Source organism: Haemaphysalis longicornis, unplaced genomic scaffold (genome assembly GCF_048455015.1).
Source record: "Haemaphysalis longicornis isolate Haplotype H1 unplaced genomic scaffold, Haemaphysalis longicornis Haplotype H1 scaffold_2, whole genome shotgun sequence".
Taxonomy (NCBI): Eukaryota; Metazoa; Arthropoda; class Arachnida; order Ixodida; family Ixodidae; genus Haemaphysalis; species Haemaphysalis longicornis.
The window spans coordinates 147,762,922-147,784,249 of NW_027526295.1; the positions used below are offsets into that span (position 1 = coordinate 147,762,922).

The window sequence follows — 21,328 nt, forward strand, 5'->3', positions numbered from 1 at the left end:
CGACCGGGGTCCGTCGTTACCGTTGCCCTTAACGTCGTGCCCGTCTTGTTCTCGGCGTTTCGCTCAACGTGTGGGCCGCTGTTGCTTTTTCTTGCGTGGGAAACGAGACCGCGGGCCAACTGCGTCCGTTACGGTTGCCGGTGTTGTGTGCGTGCATGGCATGCTTCGTGCGCCGGTGGTGTTTTGATGCTTATAGATAGCTCGACTATATCGAGCTTGGAGGTCCCGCTTAAAGCCGTAGAAAACGCGTGAGGGAGGCTTCCTTGGGTTCTCCCTTACCGTTATGTTCTTGGCGCAGTTTTTCGTTATAAGCGTTTGATCGTCGATTAAAGTGCGGCCGTTTTTATATAAACGGACCTGGGTGCATGTATTAGCAGACTGCTGTCAAGTGCGATTCGCAGGAATTGGTGCAGTGAACAGACGGGAAGTAACCTTTGTGACAGATTTTCCGCAGGCGTAATTACTATAGTTACGTCAATGTTGTTAAAAGAAAGTAGACTTCTGATTGACATTGGAACATGTGGGCTACTGTGTTGTCTTCTGTTCATTTGACACTCGACGAGCCTGTCTACGATTAGCTAAGTTTCTTCCCTATGTTAGCCACCGATGCACTACAACGGTGGCGTCATGTGTTGCAGCAGTAAAGCGGCCGTTGTACGGTATGAACCAAACCATGGATTTACTGTACACCCGCCCAATTTTTTACCAATATCACGGGAGCGTCGACCGTTCGGCCGTTCAGCGCCGTATGATGGAGTGATATGGCAAACTCGGCCGGCGAGAGTAGCCGCATGCGCACTAAGCAATGGTCGCTGCTGCCGTCGTCTGCTAGGATGTTCCAAGAGCAGACGGCCACCCCCGATTTTTGTTATTTGCTTATCACACCGCCTGCCATACTAGAAATTTTTATTCGGGGCCAGGCACGTGGCGCCAACTGAAAACAGAGTAATCAGCGTTGCCGAACGAACCTTGCGCTTGGCAGTGCTGATTACTTTGTTTTCAATTGGCGCCACGTGCCTGGTCTCGAAGAAAAATTTTGAGTATGGCAGGCAATGTGATAAGTAAATTGCAAAAATCCGGGGTGGCTGTCTGCTCTTGCAACAGCCTAGCAGATGGCGCCAGCAGCGGCCTTTGCTTAGTGCGCATGCGGCGCTGATCGACCGAACGGTCGACGCTCCCGTGGTATTGGTAAAAAATTGGGGGGTGTACGCTGGTTCTTCCTGGGCAAAGTCCGATGCTGAGTTCCCATGAATTCAGCATCTGTTTTTTTTTTTTTTTTTTTTTTTTTCAGCAGTTGCGTTCGTTTTTTACATTATTCTGACGGCTTCCTTTTCTTCGCCAAGCAACATTTGTGCTATATGGAAAATATTTGCACTGAACTTAGCGTGAAGATCACTGTGTTCTGCAGAAGCGCTACTGAATGCCAGGGAGGAATTTATTTTGTGTTACCCGGTATCCAAAAGCTGCAACGAAGTAATTTCCACGAAAATCAGCCGCAAAATTTTCTTCCTGCCCTCATTCGTTCGCGCAATTAAGTGGGGTGCCAAGAGTGCAAGAGCACGGTGTTGTTCTGGTTAGATCCTCCTATGCTGTCATTTGCAGCGGTTGGGGAGGGGGGGGGGGGGGTGAGTCTCACCATTCAATTACAGCTTAAAAGGTCGTCTGCCCCTCAAAACGGGAGTGCTGTGCGGTCACACGTAAAAGATAACGGCGAGAAACAAGGGGGGTCGCCTCTCTCCCCCCCCCCCCCCCCCCTCCAGCTTTTTATTTACTTTTGTGTTCCTGGCTATAGAAATCCTTTGGAGAGACCTTCGCTCTGCAGCGGACACAAGCGTGATGTTGATGATGGTGATGTTACAAACTGAAACAATAACTCTACCGACAAGCACAGCGCGGGATCAGGCGAGGCGTTCCGCGTTCTTCCGCTCTTTCTCTCGAGCTGGCGGACACGTTCGATTCTTACATTGTTTCCGCTCTGTTTTTCTCGGCGTCGCCCCGGTCCGTCTCGTGCCGTCCGCAGGCGAGCTCTTAACGTAGTCCGCTGCGTCCCCCCAGCGCAGTGCGCATGGTAATTAGGGCGGTTCCTCCGAGAACGTCCTCGGGCGACTCGGGCTAATGGGCGCCCCCCGTTGCCCTCTCATAGCGCGCGCGCCGCCGCCTTTGTGCGGCGATCATCTTCGCGGGGCGCCGATTTGCTGCGGCGCGAATCGGGAACGCGGGCTGACGACGAAGGGTAATACGGGAGGGAATGTGCGTAAATTGTGTTTGCATTCTGCGAATACGGCCGCGATCGCCTCTGATGTTCGAGCAGGCCGCGCTTACTATAGCTTCTTCGTCGGTTCCTTGTTTGCTTTTTTTCTTTCCAGTAAAAAACTATATATATATGGGCCGGAGAGAAAAACGAAAATAGCGCTTCCTGTATTACGTCACCCCGTTTTCCTGCTCTTATTATATAACTTTTCAGCATACTGTTGGCTCTAAGTAATTAGTTGCTCTGAAATCAGTGCCAAAGGCTGTATGAGGTGCTGCTACGTATCTTTACGCTTTTGCGTCTTGTTTTTGAAGAAGCTGTTGCCTTAATTCTTGCTTTAGAGAGAGGGAGAATAACTTTAATGAAAACCAGCGAACAATGTGCGGTTGTTGTCTTCTTACTCTTAATAAAGCCTGGTTCATCGCGAAGGTGGTCTAGCCCAACGCACGGTTCAGGTTGCAAAAAAAAGGGGGGGGGGGGGGGGGGGTACGGAGAGAGAGATCAAATGATCTAGCGACACGCTGCAGCCGAGCGCCAGCGCGATTGAGCTTAGCGGGGAATCACATCTTCCCACCTCACGGTGCACGCGTGGTCATACGAGGACGCAGGGTGATTACGAAAGGGGGAAGCGGTCGCTGGCAACGTGAGAAGGGACGCGTGGCGGGTAAAAAATGCGGCAGCTCTCGGGTTCCCAGCCGCGGTTTAGTGCTGCGTTGCCACCTCATCTGAATGCTAATGGGGCCTCGGGTCAGCGCAAATACGGCCCTCGGTTGCCCGCTGGTTTTCTCCCGCCGCGCACTTGCGGGTGTTTGCTGCGCACTTGGATACGTAAGCGAGGGCTCTCAGTTTATGCGCGAGCCAGGTCCAGACTCCGCCGTGTGCAGAAGTGAAATGGTTGCAGGGGAGGAGGGCCTGGGGATAGGGTGGCGGTGCTTTGCGTGTTTTCCCCGTTCGGGGTGCTTGCTGGACTGCTACTTCGCTGCGGTGGGTCCTCCTCGCCGCCAGTGTTGCTTATCTGTCTTCGTTATTGCGGCCCCGTGAAGACCAGAGTCACGCGTGAGCTCCGGATAAGTGCCCCTGAGATGGTCGTCGGTTCTATTTTGCTGCTGTGCGGTTGCTCTCACTCTGACCTGTTCGCTTTTTTTACCTCTCCTCTTTACACTTCTCTGCAGCTGCTTTTGTTCTCTCTCTCTCTCTCTCTCTCTCTCTCTCTCTCTCTCTATATATATATATATATATATATATATATATATATATATATATATATTCTGGGGTGAATTGTCTCCCACCTCTGCTGCTCAATTTGTCACGTGGGTCTGTCGTGCGCGTCTTCTGCGTTAAAAGCACAAGCAGCCTGATCCGGATTAATAGCCGCCGGTGGCCGACGCTAGCCGACCGCGCACAATGACTGCTCGTTCGTCATCGGTCCATCTGCCGCGTACAGCGAGCCGGCGCCCTGTTCTTTCTCCCTTGAGGAGAAATGATGCGTGACGTATGACCCGAGCGGACTTTTCGAGTTTTGCATTTTTTCCCCTTTTGTTTGTTGTTCCCCGGCATTACGAAGCCCGGTTCTGGAAAATTGACCGCAAATTGCGGTCATTGGGGCTCCTCATATTGTGCATGGAGTCAATGTTGCCCACTCTGCTCGGTCGTACCGTCATTTCGGGGAATGACTCTGGCTCCGTGAGAGGGGTGGGGGAGGGGGGGGGGGTAAGTCGTTTTGCGCCATAATTAATCTGAGTCTCTATTTCTCCCCCTCACCCTCTTCCTCTCTGCCTCGCTGCTCCAAACTAGGGTTGTGTCTTGCTTAAGAAATGGCGAGACAGCAGCACGGGAAGTTCTACGCTTGGTGATTGGCTCGGTCCGCAATGTTGGCTTGCTTTTGTCACCTGTCTCGCCCACGATCCTTGAACAGAGGGTGATCGCCCCGCAGTAAATTGTCTGCGGATGTTGGAAATGGGGCGAACCCGTTATGGTGCTGGGTGCACTTTGGCCATTTGGCGATGCCTTTCCTCCACGATTATCCGATTTCGTAACCATAGCAACGGGATCCCTCCCCCGTCCTGCTCCGCGTGATCGCTTGATGCGACGTCATTCCAATGACCGATTTTAGTTCTGTCTGCCGCGCAGGCTCTACGCGTGACTTTGATGCGAAAGAAGTGGCTCGCTGGTTTATTTTTTGGAGCGCCCGTCACAGCGGCTCAGGGGGTAAGCTAGGCGTTGTGCTGCTTGCTGGGCCGAAGGATGCGGGTTCGGTCCCGGCTGGAGTGTGCCGCTTTACTGATGGAGGCTAAAAACCAAAGCTCCCGCGTGTCGCGTTTTCGTCGTGCGTTAATTATTTCCTGTCGGAACAAAGTATAGGGTGCCGTTCAAACGCCTGTTGTGCGCATGCTGTCATAGTTACGCGAGCAACTATTTTCCGGCAGTATCGCACAAAAACAATTTTCGAACAGTAGCATCGCTCTTTTGGAACCTATTTAAGCTTTCAAAGCTATAACTTTGGTGGCCGGGCACCCACATTAAACCCATCTCCCCCCGTCTTTCCTTGTTCGGTCTCATTTAGCCTGCCGTTTTCGTCATGTATAAGTCGTCGCTTTCCTGCCACCCGAACTCCTTGCCGTTCTTTTTTTTCTCTCTCTCTCTCTCTCTCTCTCTCTATTCCTGTTGGTCCCCTTCAATTCCGTACTTGTTTAACGGTGCGTTGCTGCTGATGCGTCCTTTTTTTTTTTTTTTTTTTCAATTTCAAGTGTCATTGCTGCTTCTCTTTTTCTTTCCTTCCGGTATTACCAAGGGGGGAAATAATGCGAGTCGTCAGGCAGAGTGTGACAACATAGTTCAGCCACGGTGTGCACAGCTCGCCTTTTCTCCTTCGCTGCTGTCCACGACGACGCCTTCTCGCTCTCAGCCCGTTCGGGCGCGACAAGAATTGGCTGTGACACGTTCTCCTGGGCTTGACAAAGCGGAAGAACGCGCTCCGCGTCGTCAGGCCACGCCGCTGCCTTCCTCGTAGTCTATCTCTTCGGCCCATTCTTGAATTGATCGCACGTATAGTAAATTCGACTTGTGTATGTGTGTGGGCGTGCGAAGAGCCCACCGCGTCTCTGGCAGCGGACAAAAATGGTGGGCGCACAATGCGTCTTGTAACGTTGTTAGCGTGAGCCGCCCTCACTGTAAAATTCCGTTGCAGGGGAAAAAAAGTTATTGAAAATACCCTCCCCCATCACTCCAGCCCCGCTTCTTTTTGTTTTGTTTGTTCGTCACAGCCGCTGCTCCTGCTGCAGCTGCAGCGTTGAGTTCTTCGTCCGTTCTTGACATCTTCGCTATAAAGGGGTTAGACATCAGCTCTGCGACGTGCGGAGGGGGAATGAAGGGAATGAATTCTCGCACCCTAGGCGGGGTATCCTCGTGAGTTTCTTGGGCCCCGCATCCTATAGCGCTCGTAACTTCTCGCGACGTGTAAAAAAAATATGATTAAAAAAGTCGAGCTGGAAAAGAGACTGGGAGGCGGAGGGAGTGGGTGCAAACGACGCTAACCACGTCTTGAAGCGCAGGCGGAGGAGCTGCGAGACGCTGCAGGCGAAGAATCTGGCGCGAACCAGATGCCGTGCCTCGCGCCGCGATTTGCTTCCCTTTTTAAAAATATGGCCTCCTCCGGTCGTTCCCGGCTCTGCATTTTTCATGCGCCTTCTTCCCGCGTTCCTCTTTTTCTTTCCCCGCGTGCCGGTCATGTTTTATGCTTCCGGAGTCGTAACTGCTTAAACAAATCGCCCCTGGAGCTCCTTAAAAAGAAAACACTGCGCTCAGCAGGAAAGGAAGGGAGGGGGAGGCCGAGGAGAGATAGTGCGCGCCACCTTTTGGGCGGGCCTCTCTTCGTACGCTCCCGTTTATTTGCTTTTCCCTCCTCCTCACATACCCTTTTTTTTTCTGCCTGGCTCTAAGTGAATGACTTCGTCGTGAATCTCCCGCCGCGGAGACTCATATCGCTTTCCTCTTTTCGTATCTGCGGCAGCGTTACAAACGCCTTTTCGTTTTTGTTTCCGTTGCTTTTCAGTGTCTCCGGCTCTTTTTCCGCCTATTGCCTCTTCGTTGAAATGTATGCGCCGTAAACGGAGAACGTGCGCCCAGGAGCATTGTGTCCGCGTGCTTGAGAGCATAGATGTGCGGCGCTTGAGTGGGAATTAATGAAAGCACACTGAGGGGAATTTTTTAAAATGTTGCTTGGCGCATCTCAATGTTCAACTCGCGTACTCTTTTGTTTCCGCATGTAGCGGAAGTTTAGCCGTGTGACGTTTCGCGCCTTTATCATCGAAAGTTGCGTGCAGTTGTAAAAACTAAACACTGTATCAAAACGACCTACAGCTTGTCCGTCTACGGGCATGTAACTGACCCTGGGACGGACTCGCCGTGGTGGCTTAGTTTTTATCAAACCAACAGCGCACGTACGTAGTCCTTCACGGGACAAAGGGTAGTAATCATAATTGCACACTGCTGGAGCAAGCTTCGCATCACTTCGCAAGGGTGCCTTAGCGCATCACCCAGTTTTAAAGCATCAATTTGATTAGCTGAAGCGGGGCATTAGTGGCTAAGGCGTTGTGCTGGTGAGCCCAAGGACGCGGGTTCTATCCTAGCCGTGGTGGCTGCTTTTCGGGTGGAGGCGAAAAGCGAAAACGCCTCAGGTGTAGCTTCGGCGCGTTATCATGCTGCTGGTGGTCTTTGAAATTCTGCCCCAGTTGTGGGCCGGTATGCCGTCTCAGATGACGTCAACAAATGGTGCGAGGAGGATGCGCGAAGAAAAACTGCGCTTCCCTCGTTAACGAAAGGGCGAGTAAACGCTTGAATAGTGTGGAAAGAATTTTCGAACCAGCTAGACCCCTGTGAAAGCCTTGCAAATTTCACGGCCTGAACTCGCAGCCGTAGGTAAGGCTATTTATTGTACACCCTTGGATCTGTTCACTGCCATAACTCTGTCCTGTGGGGGAGGCTATAAGCTTGCAGCTTTCACGGCCAGAGGTCAAAACTCGCGGAGTGCAATGCTAAGGGTATTCATTCTTCTGAATGGACCGAGTGCAATTCCGTCTCGTTCATCTCTAAGGGATTCGCGAAAGCGTCTGGCCAGGGGCTGCAGAATTTGCATGCGCGCCGTGTTTATAACGAATGCACTTGGCCGTCCCGCCCATGTGCGCGCGTGAAGGACGCTTTGCAAGGAAGCGGTCGCCTCGCGCGCGCGTGTCATTAGAGGCGCCGTCCACGCGTTACTGCTGCCGCTGGTCGATCGAGAATCGCGGTCAATTTCGATGCTTAGCCGGCCGCCACCCTCGGTGGTAAAATCCGCGCCCCGTTCGCGAGGCCCCCCTCGTTCCCCGAATTTCCTGCTGACGCATCGAACGGCGGCTGTGGGCGAAGTGCCGGTTTCGCACTCTGCTGACCCGAGCTCGAAACCGCTAGCTTGCACGGCGTCGTCAAAAGATCGATATATACAGATTAATGGTGTGGATACATTTTTGTGTGCGTGGGACTTAAAAATAGAGTCGTGTGGTGCGGGAAAGCGCTTTACCAGAGATTATGTTGAACTCGGAAGGTCGTGGAGCTGAGCTTTCATATTGTAACTGGGAAAGCGCGACCATCAGCGAAGTTGCACTGAGTGCGGCCGCTGGGGCAGCCGCAGTGGTTATATTACACACTGGGGTGGTTGATCGATGTAGCCGTGGTGTGCGTTGCGTGCGTGTGCAGGAGGGAAGCAATAGTTCTCGCATGAAGTCTGTCATAATTACGGATCCAGATCGACCTTTCCGTAGACATATAGGGATTAAGATGGGGCGGGTGTTTTGAGCGCACGAGTAGGTAGCATTACTATGGGTAGTTTTTAAGAAGTGTTTTATTCCCGGATACACGAAGATTTCGGTGACGTCATATTCATCACGGAAGTGACGCCAGTGACAACGAAGCAAGCGGCCTGTAAAGGGTGCACCCCTGCACACAGGGTCTTCTTGCGGGGAAGCAACCTTTAGTACTAAAGAGTACGCCATAGTTAGAGTTGCTCGTTTTCGGGTTTTATATTTTAACACGACAGTGTTTTATGCCGGGATACACCAAGATCTCACTGACTTCATATCTGTCACGGAAATGACGCCAGTGCACCTTTGCCGAAGTGACCCGCCGGCAGGACGTCACTCGCCAAGTACACCCACAAGGCATCCGCCGACCCGCATATCATGCTCACCTGCAGATTTCGCTGCAAATTTCGCTTTCGTGTTTAGCTGATTCCTATGACAGAGAAATCAACCGCAGTGTTTTTGTTTGGAGGGTTGGAGGCGATTTCGTATACGAACCCTTCCCTGTCTCCTTTAAACTCAGCATCGTGTGCAGCTGAGCTAGCACCTACAACACGGAGTAGAACATGTGGTGCAAGTTAATAAAGTTTCGGTAGAAGTATACTTGACTCGTGGCATTTCTCTCCCTTGTCGTGCGCGCTCTGCGGCTACCGGTTTAAACCTGTCTCTGGACACGACTAGAAGAAAGAGAGGGGGCAGGCAATTGAGCGCTGTAAAACGCCGAGGCGCGTTTTACTTCTGAACGCGTCATGGCGTATCGAATTTCCGGCACTGCACTGTTTGGCGCAAGTTCGAGAGTGGCCTAGAGATTGTCAAGACAGAGTCGACCCCGCATCGCCGCGGCTAGGGTAGAAAGGCTCGGCAGGCAACGATTATGTAAGCAGCCGTCGCATTATAAGCTCAAAATAACTGTCGGTGTAGTACGTATGCGGACTCGTACCCTGTTCCATCCAGTGGGAAATCTGATGAAGCGGCAGAGCTGTGGTTCTCTTGTATAGGCTCCGCTGTGTCAACGGGCGCTTGCCCGATTACCTCAGTGCCGTCGCCGCGCAAATTCCACGGTTCACGCAAAGGAATCCGCAGCTAACGTCAGCGGCGGGAGGCTCCCTCCTCTCTCCCTCCTCCAGCGGGTGGGAGAGGAGCCCGCACGGCGAGACCACTGCGTCCTCTATCGGTGGGTCTGAGAACCGGCTTCAACCCCTGCGTGACGCCCGACGTACAGCAGACGGACGAAAAGACTCGATCTAAACAGCTCCGGTGCACTTCGTTCGTATACTCGTCTTTGGCACTATCCGTACTCTATTCCTCCGCGTTCAGCCATCGAAGTGTATCGTTTGCCGCTGTGGCTGACGTAGTTCATGCGGAACGCTCTCGAAGCGCGGGGGCCTCTTGTTTACTCAGACGCCCGCGCAGCCCCTCCCGCGCGGGAACCGAGGCCGTTCCGCAGGTAGCGCGGGGTTCTTTCTTCCTTTGCTTGAACAGCCGGTAGCGGCGTAGGCATTGTGCGCACGTTTGGCACCAATTCCTATTTTCCGTCGTTCTTTTTTTTTTTTTTTTTTTTGTCTCTTAGCGCTCCGTTTTATGTGCGTGCGAGGCGGTAGATCGGCAGTCGGTGGTAAGTGCGTAAGTCAGCAATCGATTCTTCCGCATTTCGGCTGAAACGCGCCTGCTTAATTCCCGGGCACGCGCTTTTTTGCATTCCGCCTAGTGTAGTTCCGTGCAGTACAGCGCTACGTTACACGGCGTCGGCTCCTTGTGGCTCGTAGGTGGCTCATTTCACGCCAAACGTCCCGGGTCTGGCGCTCGGCCTTCTCCAATTTTTCTGGAAAAAAAAAAAAAAATTCTTGATTACCGTGTTCTCGAAAAGCCGTGGCTGTAATATTGCGCGCGGGATTTTTTTTTTTTTTTTTTCGCGCTGCAGCCCTTGAAATAGGCGGTGCTTGTGAAAGCTACGTCAAGTTTGTATATATATCTAAAATATTCTGGATTAGATGGAAACCTAAAACTGTAGTTGTGGCACATGTGTTTCCTGGTCTCTTCTGTCAATTCAAATGCGATGTCGTTAGAAAAATACTTGACCCCTGTTTTTGGTGAACAAGTGCAAGTGAAATGGCGTAATTTCAACGATATTTTTGAAATATCTTCCGCAAGCTGGCGCGAACGGAAAACAAATTGCAAGTGAGGCTACTTGGTCTATTTCCTTATAGAAATATTTTTACAGCCGCCATAAATTTGTTTTGTAAAAATAAATTTCAAATTCCTAGAAAAAGGCACTTTTCTCGTACATTCGGACGCAAATTTTGCGCTTTCGAATCGCAGTGAAATACGTGCGATATATGTCGTTGAGCTCATTTTGTTGTAGCTTAACGTACACAATATCAGAATAGACAATTTTGTTTTAAGCGAGAAAAAAATTTTCGAGGTTTCGTTCTTTCGCTTTTTGTGTTACGCTGCCTCCTGTGGAGTTGCGTCACTGCCAACACTCACACCTCTGTTCATTTTAGGCATGCGGCGAGTTTTCAGGATCCGAGAAGATTCCTGCGCTTCACCAAGTGCGGCTGTCGCATCCCTATATGAAAATAAATGAAACAGTTTCCTTTTCTCTAGGTGTCGCGTATCAAGGCGCAAAAGCACTGCCTGCATCTTTTATTGGAATTCCAAGGGCGGTTTTCTCCCCACAGCCGACTTCTCGGACGTTGCCGCCGCAGTCATTCGCTCCCCAATCCAGTTCATTCTGCAGGGACTTCGTCCGCCTGCCCTCCCGCTACCGTTGACTTTATAGTTTGCTCGCGAAGCTGCAGCTCACGAATATCGAAGCCTGTGCACGCAACTATCCGTCACGCCTGCGCGGCGCAAGTTGGGGCTACGCCCGCGCCACTGGCGGAAAGGGCTTCTGCTAGCTGCTGGGCGAGCGGCAGGTAAAGCGCGTCGCGGAGATGCAGTAGTCACGAAGCCGAAGCTGCTTTTGTGCTGCCGGATTTCCTTTTTTTTGGTTCTATGTTTCGCTACGTTCCGCGTTTTCCATTTTGCCTTGGGGACGCTGCGATCACATACGGCTAGCGGTAGTGCGCGATACACGCGCGAAAAAACTTCGTTTGCGCCGGGCCCGAGCTTCGCCCGCGGCGGGTCGCTTTGATGGAAACGCGCGCTTGCGTGTTGGCGCTTTGAGGGCGGCTTCGTCGCCGCTGCCGAAGAATATTTCTCCGCTCCATTTCCCCCCGTGCTCTTTTTTCTCTCAATTTTTGTGTTAGCTTTGGTCTGCTCGAGAAATATGAGACGATGAGAGAACTGGGAAAGGGAACTTCGTTTTTTTCTTTTTCGAATCGTCAGATGGCGCGATTTACTGTTAATGCCTGCAGGCGCGGGCTTCCGGTGGCTCGTTATCCTGCCTTACACGAGGAGTAACTCCGGGTTCTTCGAAAACGTGCGCTTACTAGAGGAGCGAGCTTTTTCTCCCTTCTGTACTGTTTGATTAGGAGATGGAAGAGCGTTAATGCTCCTAAGGTAATTAAAGCACGTCCTGGGATGGGAGCGTGCGATTTAATATCTGTGCTTGAGGAGTGGGTTTGCAGTTATAAGAGTGTATTGCTTGCGCACCGGGTAATGGAGTTCCCCGCTGCTAGAAGGTAACAAGTATGCATCAAACTTTCAATCATCGCTTACGAGTAGCTGCTGCCGAGTTGTCTTAGCGGTCGATGCATTTTTTTTTTGTTTCATTTCTTTGCAGTCAACGTTGTACCTCTTGCGGGACCTGTAACAACACACTGCGCTAGTAGATGTTCCGAAATTCAGTTACGACGTCGTTTCCGCGTGCAATGAGGGTTATAGCTGATATAACGGCATATTTAGCATTGACGTAACCCGATTTTTTTCTTGAGAGAGAGAAAGAGAGGGGGGGAGGGAGGGGTTTACACCCACGGGAGTTCATCCACTCCTAAGCAGGTAAATAAATCAAGCTAGGCTGTGGTCGATATACGCTACCGCCTACAAGCCTCCTCGTGGCGTCTATGAACACTGCAATTTGCGTTGAAAAATCCATGCAATAATCTAAATGGTAACGGCGGAAAGAAATGACGTATAAATTTAGAAAGAGGCTGGCGCCCTGTTAATCACGACCGCGCTATAAACGGCCACAGCAGTGTGTGCGGGTAAGAAAAACTTTATTGCCGGCTGCGTCAGCCATCTAAACCGTTCCGTCGACCTTTCGCTCGGCGTTTCATGACTGTGCGCGAGTACTGCCCTTTCGAGCTACGCACAGCGTTCGTGTCGCAAAGAGAGGGGAAAAAAGGTGCGGTGGTTCGCGAACACCGAACAACATTGCACAACGCGTTCTGCCTCTAATTGGGTATTGTTCTCGCACTGCGTTAGGAGCGAAGATGGCGTCACATGTCTTGTATCGCTTCAAATGACTTATATGGCGTGTTTTCTGTTTGATCTTTGTCAATGTCGCTGCTGCTGCTGCTGCTGCTACCAGTCACAAGTGCTAAACATGTGAAATGTAACATTGACACAACCGAGGAGAGGGTGGCGTTTGCCGTCTCTGTCGTTGCCGGAAGGCTGCAGCTGCACGCTCAATTCGTGGTCGCGAACTCACAGGTTCAGTGCGACCACTGTGAGCGCAGTCAATTCTTCCAGCGCATAACCTCTCCCTTCCCCACCTGTCTTGACCACGCAGGGAGCCGCGCAAGGTAGTGCTGGCCAAGGGTCCCACGGGGCTGGGATTCAACATCGTGGGCGGCGAGGATGGCGAGGGCATCTTCATCTCCTTCATCCTGGCCGGGGCACCCGCCGACGCAAGCGGGGAGCTGCGGCGCGGAGACCAGATACTCTCTGTGAGTCACCCCCTTCTCCCCACCCCAGGCGCTGTGTCCCACGGCCGTTCAGCGCGAACGTGACATTTCGGGGCAGGCCGCGGCTGTGTGTGTGCTCACTGCTGGAGTCGTTCCTCAGCCGTCAGCGCACGAAGCGTTTGGTGGAAGAGGGGGGGAGGGGTAATTCCCACCAACGCGGGCGCGGACTCCCCAAAGTAGAAATGGGGGCATTTATATCATGCAAAGGGAAAAACGCTCCTTGCCTCCGTCGCGGCACCCGAAGTCGCGTACATTTTATTACACCCGCGGGATTCGCTGCCGTAAATTAACTCCCCCAGTGCTGGCCGGAAGCGTGTCGCGCATATGTGCACCCCGAGGAAGCGCCGTTTAGCGGCCACGTTTTCCTTTCCGGTCGACTGCCGCTGTCTGAACACAGATTGAAAGCGCGCGGTTTTATTATGCTCCCGCGGCCGTCTCCTGGCGACCCTCCCATTCAGCGGGGGGCCGTTGCAAAATCTCCAGAGTGAGTTGTCAGGTTACCCTGGGTTAACGCCAGTCACGTGGCGTCTTGCGAGTATGCCTACGAACGCTCGGTGTGACGTTGCGTGCGTGTCGCTCTCCTCGCACGAGTGTACGAGTGGCGTCCACGAATCTCGCATTGCGCGCATGCAGGTGAACGGCGTAGACCTGCGGCACGCGACGCACGAGCAGGCGGCGGCTGCCCTCAAGGGGGCCGGTCACACGGTCACCATGGTGGTTCAGTACAGGCCCGATGGTGAGTAGCAGTGCGCCACCTTTCTTCTTTTTGCAGCGAGAACACGGCTCGTACCGTCCATCTGACCTTCAAGCTGAGCGAAGGTCAAGCCTGGTCCTCGAGCGCTTGCCGAGTGAAAGTCTCCATGCTCGATCGCTCTGTGGGGAGGGAGGGGGGAGGGGAATCAAAAAACGATACAACGAGGCGTTGGCCGCAACCAAGTTCAGTGCACGCTTTCGGCGCAGATACCGAGCTATCGCGCGACAAACTTGCTTACGTCGTTTTCAACCGCAGTAAAATTATTTCGAGTGTCTAAGCCACACCTCTGCGTGCGTTGTCAGTCAGAACTTATCCGCGGCGATCGTTGAAAATGCATTTGACGCCAGCGATCAGCAGTGCCCGTCGGAATAATCCTCGTGGGGAGCCATCCGGCCTTGTGGGGAGCCAGCATGTCCTGCAATCCGCATCCGTCCTCCAAACGTTCCCCTCAGCCATGCAGTCGCTCTCGACAGAGTCGTGGGCGGGCAACCGCTCTCATCACGGCTGTGGACCTTTTTCCACTAGAGCTCTGTGCATGTGCTACTCTCGCTTCCAGCGACCGATCTGCCATTATTGGGGAGCAAAACGTAAACATAACGACGCCATATTGGATTAGCCAGTTGCGACCGCCGAGCCAGCCAAGTGCTACTCCGTTTTCTGAGCCCTGAAAGCGGCCGTCAGGTAGGCGCTACGGCTGCCATCTAAAAATTTCTGGGCCACCAAAACCGTGCGTGACGCCTGAGACGGCTTCCGCGACTGCGTAAGGTAGGTGGGAAAAAAAGGGGGGGCGTGTCCGTTTATAATCCCCCATGTATGGTTCGGGCGGCCGCCGCCAGAGGGCTACGCCATTGGAAAAAGGTCCATTCTCTGTTTATTTGCGATGTACAGTGTAATTGATTTTACCACAATTCCTCGACGCGATGAGAGGGACCAGGGACTGTTCGATCCTCGTCTGGTTTGGAATTAATCCGCGAGGCAAAACGTATGCTGGCTGATATACGAAAATTGCGTTCCGAAAGCTAACGCAGTTTTGGGGGACTCCGTCTGTCGGCAAGCACTACAGTTTTTAAACGAAAATTGTGCCCGGCGGCACATATGCGCGATTAAGTTATTAAGCTTCTTCTCTGATCTGTGCTTTTCGTTCGACGTGTAATGGAAGCTCAAGCTCTACTCCGTCGCATCCTGTATGAAAGGCCTTTATACGCGAACGCGGTTCTGCGTTATTACGAAACCATATCCGCGTTCTCAAAGTACAGTGCAATCTCGACAAATGGAACAAGGGACTCGCAGTTGGCTGGTTTTGTTTGAGGGAAACAGGAAATTTTGTTTACCGGAGATCAACTTTTCCGACGACCACCGCTTAACGTTACCGAAAACGGACTCTAAAATTCAACTATTTGAAGGGAAACTTTCTATGCCTCACTGGTGGCGACGTTGTTCCAAAACGCACTGCAAGGAAGCCATCTTTCTCCGACGACGACGATTAGGATCGTGTTGAAGTTACAGGTGGTTGAAACGCAAAGCTTTCTCTGGTCGAAAGCCAGTGCCTTCAAAGTCCAAAGTCGAGTCCAAAATCCAAATCGTTACGCCCGAACCGAACTGCAAGAAAGCCAACTTTGACAACGGGTTTCCACCAAGACACGTGAAGCGCCTCAAGCAAGAAACGCACCGCGTGTTCGGACTCGAGCCGGAGTCCCTCGCATTGTGAAGCCGATGTCCATCCGACTGCTCCTTTGCGACACGGTGATTCTGAAAGCTTCGCCTTTTAACCGTCTTTCTCAATTAAGAAAGCGGCTTTGATTTTTGGCTTCATGCTCGCTTGCCTGCGGTCGCGGTGTGCTTCGGTATTGTAGGCGACTTATCTTTGAACGAATTTCTTCCGACGACAAGGAAGTTCGGGGCTGTTTTTGCGAAGTCTGTAGAGAACGATCGATGGCTGCGAGAGCACACCAGCAAATATAAAACCGTTTTTCACTGGCCAGTAAACCGCAGTTCTGACTGTATTTTACAAGGAGTGGAATGAGTGAGTGGGCTAATGGACTATGGACATATTTGTCTTTAATTGAAGTATTTAGTGCTTGGGACAACTATTACTTCTTACGTCTGTGAAATAAACCTCGGGCCTATATAGGTGCATAGTGTACCGTTTCAGGGGCGAAGCACCTTAAGGGCTGGGCTGTCGGCGTGTCTTGTCGCATCATGTAGGCTACTTACGGCAAATCAAGTTGTCACACGATGGTCAAGAAACGAGTTCAAAATGAACTCACATGATTTAAACTAATCTCAGTTGAAGAATAACCAGGATTTAGTTGCATTATTAGCAGAAATTTGTGAAATTACCTCTCGAAATTGGTTTCAAACGCCAGGTTTTCTCCTGTAAAGCATACTTCTTAGCATGCTGCGGCGTGTGACACGAAGACAACTTACGGCCAGTCAGCCTGTGACAATTAATTTCCTAAATCCGGTTCGACACAAGGGAGGGCGCCACCGCCTCAGCAAGCGCGCGATTGCTCCTCCCACCGGCGCTTCTCCGGCGCCCAATCAGCGCGCGCCGTGTGGAAAGAGAGACACTTACAATCTTTGAGTACATTTATACACTGCACGCTTCGCCCCTCCCCAGGTTTCACGTTAGCGGAGATGGCCCGGGATTCCTTTTTATTGCCTAGATTTCGCATCGCGCAATGCCGAACCGGTTCTTTCTGTAAGCAGAAATTCTGACAAACGAACACATTTTCCCGGTCCCTTGAAGTTCCGTTTAGCGAGAGTCCACTGTAACTCCAGTATCGGCATGGAGGACATCGTGGCGCCACCAGTGTGGGACGTCGCCGGTAGGCTGCCGCGGTTTTGTCGTCTTCTATTACACGGCATTTACTGCGCTTGTTGACCACACGCTTTGTGTTACAGCTTCAGAGGGGGCAGCATTCTGGGCACGTTGGTAGTCCATATCGTGAGCACGCGATCGCGGAAGCAGAATCGCGAGCGACAAAAAGAACGTACACGCAGAATGCAACATTTCAACTAAATCGGTTGTGCCACTGTGCAGACTGACTGAAGCACCGTCGACTGCGCATTTGTGCATTAAAAAAAAATGAGAAGAGTCACTAGATAGCGCCGCCAAAAAAGGCAGTTCGTTGTCGGCGAAGGCCAGCAACATGGATCGCTCACACTTGTCCCCGAGTCTTGAAATTGCGTCGGCCTCCGCGATTTGTCATAAGTGCGGCTGCTGCAAACCAGTTGCCGTGTACGATCGTGTGCCGAGGCAGGGTGCAGCTTTTTTTCGCGAAAACCGAGGGAAGGCGTCGGTTCCAAATGAGCTGCGCGTTTGCGTACATTTTGTGGTAGGGGTAACCGTCTCACTCCCCCCCCTTTCCCCCGGATTTCTTCTGCACAGTTTCCTATGCACTCATTGGGCATCTTTTATTTGCCTCTTTGGACTGCACAGAACTGCTTCAGGGTGCCTCCGTATTTTATTTTCCCGGATAATTTCTATTGTGAGGGCAGTTCTGTATTGTCCAGGAACTGCTCTGGACAGGCAGATGAGAGAGACCGATTGAAAGCGCCCTGACCATGCACCAATTCCTCTCCGCTGAGGAAGCCCCTCTCTGTGTTTTCTCGTATGAAAAAAGAACGAAGCAAATTCCGGAGCGATTTCGTGCGGTGGGGGAACTGAATTGTGACGTCGCTGGTGCGAATATTCGCTAAAAATTGATGAATCTGAGTGTTCTATGCGAAAGAGCGTCTATAGCATTGTTCGTATCAAACTTCAGGCGGGATAATGCAGGGTCCTGCAAAGATGGTACTTTTGTCGGCCAGTATAACTGGGGCCTAGCAATGCAGGCCTGTAGCAAAGCGGTCAGCGAATCGGAAGCGGAAAGGGAGAAATACGGAGTGGCCGCTGGGTAAGATATACGCGCTCGTTGCATAACGGCGCCATTTGGGGCTCGCTCTGTCGCGTAGCAATGAGCGGCGTGCCCGGCACATCTGTGCGATCGCATATACTATCCGGAGAGGCGTCTGCGCGCGCGGAATTCGCAACGGGCGATTTTGTTATCCGAGTCCGACAGCCGAGACGTCTGTGCTATATACGAACGGCGTCTGCTTGCGATGCATCGTCGGATCCCGCTGCTGTGTGTGTTGGCCGTCTGCGCCGCGCTTTTCTCTGCTCCATCTCATCACGGTTCGCGTTTTTCTGTCTCGTGTCGGGTTTATCCCCCTTTTCCTATCCTTTTTTTGGGTCCTGGCTGTGTTCTCTCCCGGGCGGTTTCTGTCATCTGGGAGAATCGAGAATGTGTGGGTCGGCTCTTTTCGCGAGATCAACGGGACAGCTAAGCCTTCCTTCACTGTCGCCCCCCGAGCTTGCCTGCCCTCTTCCTCTTCCTGGGCCGTTAACTATTGAGGCTCCGCTGATCGACGTTCCCTGCGATATCGACCTCCTTCTCCGCTTCGTCAACGCGAGTGGAACGCTCTCCCTCCTCTTCCGTCCCCTTGTCTTTTCGCTCCCAGAGCGCATCAACGTAATGGCGCTTTCAGCCGCCTGCACGAAAATACAACGCCGGGCCGCCGGTGGTCTTTCCTATATAGACGCCCCACCACCACGCCTCGAGCGGTGCCGCTGTATCGCCCGAGCACTGATGAAAGTTGCATCACGGGGCCGTTCCTTCGCAGCCTTCCCGTCGCCTCTTGTTTTTTCACCGGGAGCTGCGCCGAGTGGTTCACGTATGAGTGCTCGCGTCCATAATGGAAGTCGACAGTGGTCCGGCTCGGCAAATGTATGACGATGCGGTCTGCGGCCGCTGCAGCCCAACGCGGTCGAGGAGAACCCGTTCGGAGCTCTGAACACTTTCGTTATTGAAGTTGTGTGCTTGTTCCGTTTGGTAATAATTAATATATCGCTTTTCTTCTTGGCTAGTGTGTGAGTTCGGCGCTCCCGCGTTAAGTTTATCTTGCGGCGCAGTAAAAGCCGAGTACCTGTTGATGGAAAGGGCTTAGTGGAATTGGACGAAATGGCCGGCTGGCTTGCCGCTCCAGTTAGTGCACGAGTGCTTTCCTGGGGAGGCAGGGACGCTTCGCTGCGCTTGCCGACCACGAACGCGGGGAAATTAAGGAATACTGTACTTTAGAATTGTGTTCAACGATGCTTAAAACTATCTGGCCTATGACGCGCACCAGGGCCGTAGCCAGAATTTTTTTTCGGAGGGGGTTATGGGTTTTGGGAAGGGGGTAGTTTTGCCGAAAGTAACAGGAAGTATTGCTTATGCGCTGCCTGGAAAAGATTTCGGGAGGGGTTCGAACCCCCAAACCCCCCTCTGGCTACGGCCCTGACGCGCACCGTATTGTTGGCTGAGGATCAATCGGGGCCACCTAGCGTAGTTCAGCGTGCACCATGAGGTGCTCACACGGGCGCGTTTTGTTTCGCCTAGTCAACACGGCCACCGCCACTGGGAGTCGAAGCCGCACCGCCGTGCTCGCTGGTCAGCCCAGCGCCCTAGCTGTTTACATGTGGCGAGTACATTGGAAAAAATTGGCTTTGGCGGGGGATCGGGCGTCGTGCCCTGTAGCTTTGAGAACAAAATTGGAAACGTCACGGGGTCACAGGTGTACAGTTTCGTGCCATTTTCACAACAGTCCATTTCGGTCTCTGTTTTATTGCGCATAACTCTCAGACCATGCGCATTTGGCACGTGCAACCTTATTGTGCTTGAAAGCACGTTGCGCACGTCATACTAAAGCTACGTGTTGGTAATCAAGTCCTGAGCTTTAAGGCGAAAGCTTTGTTTTCTATTTTGTCGGGACTGACAGATGGTCCTTAAAAGTCCGGGGACACCGAAGTCGTTAGTATGAGTTGTTAATGAGGAAACATTAATGTTTAATTGAACGATCGGAGGTCGCCGAACGGATAAGCCGGCATTTTGGGCGCTACCATGGATCAGAAGCGGCCGCGCCCCTGCGAGAGCGTCCTGGATGGCTGGTGACTGGTGCGCCCCGGGATGAGGCCAAACGTCTGCGCCCCCTTCCCCGGCTTCCGTGACGAAAAACCTGCGTTGCTGTGCTTCACTTGTATTATTTCTGAGGCGCGTGCTTGATGGGCCACATGACTTGTCGCAGTCGGTAGCTGCCATACGGACGCCGACGGTCTACAGGCCGCCTATTGCTTGCGCATTAAAAATACGTCAACCATGCTCCGCGATTCAGAAAAACAAAAAAAAATAATGGGATATCCTCCGGAGGATCTTTGAAACTGCGTGAGCGTGTCATCCCTCTCTGGGGAACTTAATTGAGGCTCGGCCCAGTGCGGGCGCGTGTTTAGAAGCCCACAAGGAGGCGGTTCTCGCACGGTTCTCGCACACCGTGCAAACCGGGCTTTGCATCTGTAGCCAGCAGATGCCGAGGTAGCTCGCGCCGCTGGAGTTCCTGTGTATAGCTTCCCGAGGGGAGCAAAGTTGCGCGTCCATCCGCCATCTTGAGTTCCAGGTCATGCGGGAAAGCCACCCGTCTCGCATGTAGGAGCTGCCACCGGGCCGCCGCGCCAGCGGCAGCGGCGAGGAGTGGCACGGACAAAAAAATGGCGCACGATAATCGGCTGCTTATCAGCTGAGCGTTCGCCGCTGCCGCCGCTTCCGCAACCGCCGATGCGCAGTTGAGCAGAACTACCTAAATACGGGCTCTTGTGCGCAGCACTGAAAGCGGGCTTTCCTGTCGAACTGAAACCCGCCGCATGTGGCAATCAGACGCGCAACTCTTCCGCCACGCCATGTACAGGAACTCTACGCGCCGCCGGAGCAGTGCGCCGCCTGACCGTGTCTCCTGTCGCGAGTTGCGAGTCGTGCGGCCAGTAGTCAAATTTCAGCCGCCGATTCGCCGGCACTTGGTTCGCGCAGTGCCACGAAGAAACCCGCACCGGTGCAATGGCTCGCCCGTCTTCTCATTGCTCTGCACTACCCAATAAATGAATGCGCGGGGTCTTCTCACTGCCCCTTTGCCTCCTGACCGTCTCAGCGGCCACGTTTGCTGCCTCAGTGTCGGCATTTCGTCGCCTTCATTGACGTTCCGCCGCCTCAATTGGCCGCCTACTCGGCACAACGCCCACAAACAGCGACGAGACGCCTCGCCATCATCCAAGCGGTGCGAACGCAGCGTCACCGCCGGCGGCTCGGCTGACGTCACCGCTCTTGCCACCTGCTCTGTCTCTTTCGGTTCTCCTGTCAAAATGCTTGTTAAAATGCTCCAACTGTTATTTCTCTAAACACAGAGAGCGTTCAGGACACCGGAGTCCCGTCCTCGGATAGCCCGTTTGCTCCCTGCGAAGGTTATTAATACCTGTAGGAACACTAACGGAGAACATTTCACTCACGTGACTTTGTACAGTGATTTCCCATTCCTACATGTAAGTGGTAGTCTAAAGTGTCTCTGAAAATTTCTTGTTTGTTGTCAGTCCCTGTTCTCAGTTCGCTAAAAAGATTTGTCTTGGCGCCCGTAAACAGGTAAACTCGGCATTTTCATGGCGTGGGGGTTGATTAAAAAAGCTTTTCCCTAACCAAGCAATGTGATTTCGTAGGAGCAGCCTAGCGCTATTGCACTTTCGCGCTCGTGACGCGTAAATCCCCCGTGTTTAATATTAGAGGGCTGCCCGTGGGTCCCTTAA

The 21,328-nt window shown here is 52.6% G+C and overlaps 1 protein-coding gene across 3 annotated transcripts in view; it reads left to right on the forward strand.

Annotated features, from left to right (window-relative positions):
- LOC144169291 (uncharacterized) overlaps positions 1–21,328 on the forward strand; it is a 183,371-nt gene that overhangs the window by 93,669 nt on the left and 68,374 nt on the right. For all 3 annotated transcript variants that reach the window (XM_077698368.1, XM_077698370.1, XM_077698371.1), the window contains exons 8-9: positions 12,758–12,914; positions 13,566–13,668. In XM_077698368.1, coding sequence (XP_077554494.1) covers positions 12,758–12,914; positions 13,566–13,668 — 260 coding nt within the window. The remainder of the gene's footprint in view (positions 1–12,757; positions 12,915–13,565; positions 13,669–21,328) is intronic.